This window comes from Gallus gallus, chromosome 5 (assembly GCF_016699485.2).
Source record: "Gallus gallus isolate bGalGal1 chromosome 5, bGalGal1.mat.broiler.GRCg7b, whole genome shotgun sequence".
Taxonomy (NCBI): domain Eukaryota; kingdom Metazoa; phylum Chordata; class Aves; order Galliformes; family Phasianidae; genus Gallus; species Gallus gallus.
This window is the reverse complement of record NC_052536.1, coordinates 35,854,412-35,860,528: the sequence shown is the minus strand read 5'-3', so window position 1 is coordinate 35,860,528 and position 6,117 is coordinate 35,854,412. Positions and strand designations below refer to the sequence as shown.

General features: G+C 43.6%; 1 protein-coding gene across 19 annotated transcripts in view; it reads left to right on the top strand.

The window, feature by feature from the left end:
- Positions 1–5,787: 5,787 nt before the first annotated feature.
- RALGAPA1 (Ral GTPase activating protein catalytic alpha subunit 1) overlaps positions 5,788–6,117 on the top strand; it is a 112,676-nt gene continuing 112,346 nt past the window's right edge. For 17 of the 19 annotated variants that reach the window (XR_005860044.2, NM_001277452.3, XM_015287381.4 and 14 more), the window contains exon 1: positions 5,916–6,109. Coding sequence is in view for 18 of the 19 variants with exons in the window: in NM_001277452.3 (NP_001264381.1) it covers positions 6,004–6,109 (106 nt within the window). In the remaining variant the exon portion in view is untranslated. Of the gene's footprint in view, positions 6,110–6,117 lie in introns of all 19 variants that reach the window. The other 2 variants (NM_001277454.3, NM_001277453.3) reach the window with 1 other exon arrangement.

Here is a 6,117-nt window from a genome sequence, read left to right as displayed (position 1 = left end):
GTCGGGTATTTGGGTGGCTGAAAGGAGGTAGGGAGCGGTCTGATGAGAGTTGCACGTGTCCCCAAGGAAAAGGGGTGAATTTCACAAACTGGGTCTGAAATGCGTTGTAATGAATCCATATGGATTTAGTAAAAAGAAACCAGAAATAAAATAATGAGAAAGTCTCAGTGTTTATGTCTCAGTCTAGCAAGATAAAACAGGAAATCAAGTGCTATGGCCTGGAAATGCCTACTAGAAGCAGCAGCAGGGAATGGAATGGCAGGAAATCAGGAAACTTCTGGCCTCGTGACTGTAGTTTCCTATGCAAGCAGTTGGAACTTGGTCTAAGGGGCTATAAATAAATTCCAGGAGCAAAACAAGGTTCCCATGCCACTGTACAAATGAACAACTGAGATGCAGCATTGAGCCATGTGTATTTTTTAAATGTTAATTTCAAGAGACATGATTTTTACATTTTTCCTCTATTATGCTCGTTATGCTTTGAAGCCAAGAGGGAATTACCCTGCTAAAGTAATACAAACATTGACTGTCTTGAGGGAAAAAATTTACCAGCTGAAGTCAGCATTTCTATCCAGGTGCAATGCTGGACAAGGGAAGAGGTCAGGCTAACTCCAGGAGCTACATTTTGGCACGGTGCACAAATAATTTGTTTCCATAAATACAAAGTTAATCAACCTGATTACCCATACACCTTCAAAGTGAGAAGTGGCAACACCTAACTCAATCATTTGTGTAGAGCCCAGATCTGTGCTAGGTGGAGAAGGAAAGAAGAAATTCTGTCTGGCTTGTGAGACAACTTTCGAAGATGTGTTCTTGCTGCGTGAAGATGCCTTTTAGGAATCCAGCTACTAAAAGATCAGTCTGTAGATCAGCCATTTTATTGAGATAAGTGAAAGGAAGCATCAGACACCTACAAAGTGCTAAATTTTTTTCTGGATTGTGTTTTGCCTATCAGCAGAAAACAGCCATTAAGAAGGTGATCCTCATCATCCTCAGTAGCTCAGTTCTGCACTTAATGGGGGAATAGTGATTAACATCTGGTATGTTGTACTTGTGAACAATCAAAAGAAAGCACTCCATTAGCAGGGATAGTTGGCAATAACCTAAGTTTCAAAAATGGTAATTCTTCTAAAAGGTGATACAGAAAAAAAGTCGTTATACGTGAAACAGTGATCAGCATAGACCTTGACAGATGGTATGAAATTTCTTTTATCAGTTTGGGAAAGAAAGAGAGTTTTAGATCAGGAACTCAGACACACAAAGACAGGAAAAGCTTGAAAATGCAGGCATCAGCTTCATAGGGCTTAATCTGGGCTAATCTTAAGAGAGTAATAGAAGTCTGGCTATTGAGTGTAATCTGTAAAATACAGAGAAAAGATGAACCTGGCACAATCATGGTGGCTATTAGACCAGGCATCTTCAGGAAAAGGCTGGGAAGCTGTAATTTTGCATCTTATTTGTTGACTGGAGATTGTGACTTGAAATGTGTATTACTTTACAATCTAAAGAACAGTTACTATCTTCCTGGTCACCAAACTGATTGCCAGCTCTCGATGTGCAGAGTAAATGGAGAATAATCTTGCACATTCTGAAATGCATTACAAAATCTCATTGTAGAAGTGGCCTGGTGAATGCAAATTAAAAATGGTTGTATGTGTCAGTTTTGCTTTTTCTCCACCCTTCAAAAACTGGAACCACAGTAGCTATAACTCAGAAGAAAGGCGAGGGTGTTTGAAACCTGCATGATACCAGTTTCAAGTAAGTCATTTTTTCTGCATTTGAAAATGGAAAAGATGCCTGTTAGTTTGCTGAGCAGATAGCAAAGAGAGAAGATAGAGATGCAGAATGTGAGTCAGCAGAGCAAGTTTAGATTAAACCCTCAAGAAAAAGCAGGGACAAAGAAGTTTATTTTGTGTCTGATTCAATACAGCACTCAATGTCTTAATGGATTTGAAATACTTTGTTAGGAGCTGATCACCCAGTTCAAGGAAGTAGGTTGTTTAGCACTGACCACTGCAAGATCAATTGGTTGTCCCCTCCAAACGGGACAAGAGACGAGCATATTAGCCAGACCTATTGGTATTTGTTGTTAAGAATGGAAGTAGAATCCCAAGATATGTTTATCAGGAAGGTGTATGTGAAGTTTTAGTTAGTCCTGCTCCTCACCAGTAGTTAGGGTTAAGAAAGAAGTGGTATCACTGGGGTGTTTGTGAATTCTGGCAAACTAAATCAGGTCATTTGAAAGAAAAATTTAATCATTTTTTTGGAAGGGAATGATACATTGGATGCTCTAGCAAATTAAATCTGATTCTTCACTTTCCATTTAAGAAGCCAGTATTAGGGAAGGGGGGAGTCTCAAGAACATGGAAAAGACTATTTTCCTAACACGACAAGGTCAGCAGTAAGTTGAAGTAGCAACCTTCACAGTGTGCAAACTATGTTGGAAGGCTATTGGAGCATGTTCCTACCTCCACTAACATATTATCCAGGAGAGATTCTGGTATATGCTGCAAGTGATGTAAAGTAATCTTAAAACTACTAATGCAAATAAACCCAAGGAGATATGACTTAAAGACCTTGCTTACTCCTGCAGGTGAGATATGGGGAGAGAGCAGGGGCAAATTATTTTCTTTGATAAAAACGAAGTGATGCTAAACTGGCTTCTTATAGAGCCAGGAAGACATGCAGGGTTTCTGTGGGATTTTTATCTTCTTTAACTTCTTTTGTGGGTATGGCAGTATTGCAAAACCATGTCATAAGTTGGGAAAGAAAAAGAGAACATCTTAGTGTTGAGAGAGCATATTTCAAACATTTTCAGTTGTTTTGTTTTTTTTTAAAGCTGTTGTAACTGCCACTGTATCAGTACATTAATATTTCAAAACCACTTTCATATCAGATATGGGTGCTCATGTTTACCTAAGAATTCAAACATTGTGAGTTGGAGGTGACTTACTGCAGTGAAAGACTGAAGTTTTGCATCTACTGGGTGGGAATTGTTAATGGTTTATCTGTTAAAAATAACTTTCAGGTGTATAAAAGTTTCTGACCATGATAGCTCATATATCTGTTGTTTAAGCATGGCTAGCATAGTCTTTAATTAAGCTTTGTTTTGGTAATTACTAGGATTTTTATTTTTTTTATTGGCGTGTCTCTCTACTACTTCTTAAGGCATTGTATAATTTAGATCAAATTGTGCCCCAGAGTAAAAGCATTAAAGCTGCTCAGTTTCTGTGTGTTTTTGAAACAGTATCTGGGACAAACAGCCCCTGTTAATGTCCTATGGAGGACATTGTGGAACTTGATTTTTACCTTTCCAGGAGTCAGTGGTGAGCTCGCCAAACTTCACATGTGTAGTTGAGTCTTATCTGCAGTCAGGACTCTTCTCCATCTCAAATAGGTAGGGAAGGGCTAAGTAAAGGAAGGCTGTGGAAGGAGGTGAGGAAGGCATTCAGCATCTGGTGTACAAATTCATAGGAGATCTGTCTTCATTAATTCTGTAGCTCATGGGAAAGCTATTCCAGCTTAGGATCTATGGTGAGTGGAAATACTACGGTGTTTTGTCTTTGTACCAGATGCCCACACACCAGTGTTGATACTGATACCCTTCTTAACAAACAAGGTGATAAAGCAAGAGTTGGTCACTCAAAAGATAAGCTCACAAAGAGGTCTTTCCCTCAATTACAGAAGAATATAGTGTTGAGATTTTATCTGCAAGATTATGTGGGAATGGGAAGCTGTGGGTTTTCGGGTTTTTTTTTTTCATGGATCAACAAGACATGGCTGGAATAGCTAATGCTACCATTAATCTCATACTAGAAGTGTTTTACAGGATCCTGATATTTGCTTAGATCAACGTGGCCAGCACCTCCAGAGTTCAGAATTGTTCAGAAGTATAGAAGCCAAACTTGAATTATTTAGATTTGGGAGTCTTTTCTCAAAGTAAATAGTTGCCAGTCAAGTTAACTAAAAATTGTTAACTCAGGATAGTTCACAAACAAATACTGAAGCACGGGCGCTACATTCCACTTGGAATGTAGTACAACCTAACCCCTCCCCCTAACTAATCCTGGTATTTTCTAACTTTGTCCTCCACACGTAATGAAAGTCATTGAAGTCACATGCTTCAAAGTCAAGCTTTTGCAAGATCACAGCCTTAACTGTGCACAGAACGTGCTCTTCCTGCCCAGTGTGCTTTCAGTGAGGAGGTTCTCTGTAGAAGCCATTATTAACTTGGTTAAAACCACTCCCTCCTTTCATTTACCACTTTGGTGACATCTTATTCTGTTCGTTATTTTTAAGCACTATCTTGAATTAAAGTCCTAAAAAATTACCAGAAATGCAAGTCAATTCTATAAAGCAAAGGTGTTCTTGAAGGTTGTCAAGATACAACCTTATGTTTAGAACTGATAATGTGTAGAAAACAAAGCACTTAGTTTATAGTAGAGTTATCAGGTCTTTCAGAGGTAAATTCACTGCTATGGTAAAATAAATTGTTGTAATTGTAGCTGTTAGATAACATCACTAATCCTCAGATCTCATTTAGCAGGATGATGGAATCGTGAAATGATTTGTGGCACACTGCATCAGCAGATGGCACTGACTCCCTAATGTTGGCTGAAACCCACTGCCCTACTGCTCATGATAGTCACTGATGGGTCATGCATTGAAATGCTTATGTTACTCCAGTAGTACATATATTCTTCAATCTGTTGACAACTCTAATGATTTTATAATGTCTCAAACAGTTAAGTATTCCTTATATTAAACGCTGCAGCTGTTGTAGTCACTCATCACTGGAGGAACTGGGTTTCCTTGATACAGACTCAAGCATCGGGGACTTTTTAAACAAAACAAAGCAAAACAAAAAAAAAAAAAAAAAAAAAAAAAAAGAGCAGAAGGCCACTAGAAACCACGTGTTAAATAAACAATGCAGTTCTATTGAAAAGTCCAATAACTCGTTGTTTTATATATTTGATGATTGTAAACCAGCATCGGGATTTTAGGAAAACCTTCGGTCTTCTCCAGCACGATGAGTTCGGCCCTCAGCAGCAGCGCTCACGTGGCACACAGCACGTAGTGCCGGCTGCTTGCTGGCCTCACTGTGACCTGACAAGCATGGCCTGCGGAGGCTGCGTCTCGCTCTGCTCCAGGACCAGCATGGGTCCGCGTGTCCCGAGGCGCGCAGTGCCGAGGCCGGGACCACACTGCGGAGCATCACGCTGGATGCTGTTGGCCCGCCCTGGGTGTCCTCGTGCTGCCAGGAACACGGGCGGTGCTGAGCGGCCCGGCGGGGCTGGGTGAGGCATTGCAGCACTCCGAGCACGGTGTGGAAATAACTGTGGGGCGCTCGCTGATCGTTGACTGTTGCTCAACTGGAGCTTGGTTATAAGCTTTGGAGCCACGGCCTCCACCAATATGGTCCAGGCCTGGATTTTATTTCTGCGTCCTCTGCGGGATTCCTCTCGTGCACCATTTCAGTTTCTTGGTGTAATACAGTCAGCAGCACCCGAATCATCAGATAACTTTATACTGCACTTTTAAAGAGCTGAACGGCAGCGCTTCGCCCCAGTTACTGCTGCAGGGTTTCCACTCTCCACCCCCTCCTGGCACCCCCTGCCAGAAGCCCCGGCAGGCCGCGCCCCCACGTTTTCCACACAGCCGCGGCCTCCGCCCGCCGCGCCCCGGAGGTGCGCCGGGTAGCGCCGCCGTGACGTCACGGCGCGGTTGCCATAGCGACGCCTGGGGTCGCACCTGACGGCTGTCGTGAAGCAGCGGGAGGAGAACGAGGGAAGGAGGAAGGGGGGAGTCCAGGCCCGGGCCACCCCCTGGCCCGCGGGGAGTTGGCTCTGCGCCCCCCCGCCCCGCCGCGCTCCGCCCCGCCGGAGGCGGCAGCAGGAGGAGGAGGAGGCGGCGCCGCCGCCGGCTATGTAGGGCCCCGGTGCGGGCGGATCCGGAGGCCGCTGCCCGCCTCTGGAGCGCGGCGCCGGGGCCGGGCCCGACGGGATGTTCTCCAAGAAGCCGCACGGGGATGTGCGGAAGTCCACGCAGAAGGTGCTGGACACCCGCAAGGACCCGCTCACCCGCCTCAAGCATCTGCGCGTCCTCATCGGTGAGGCG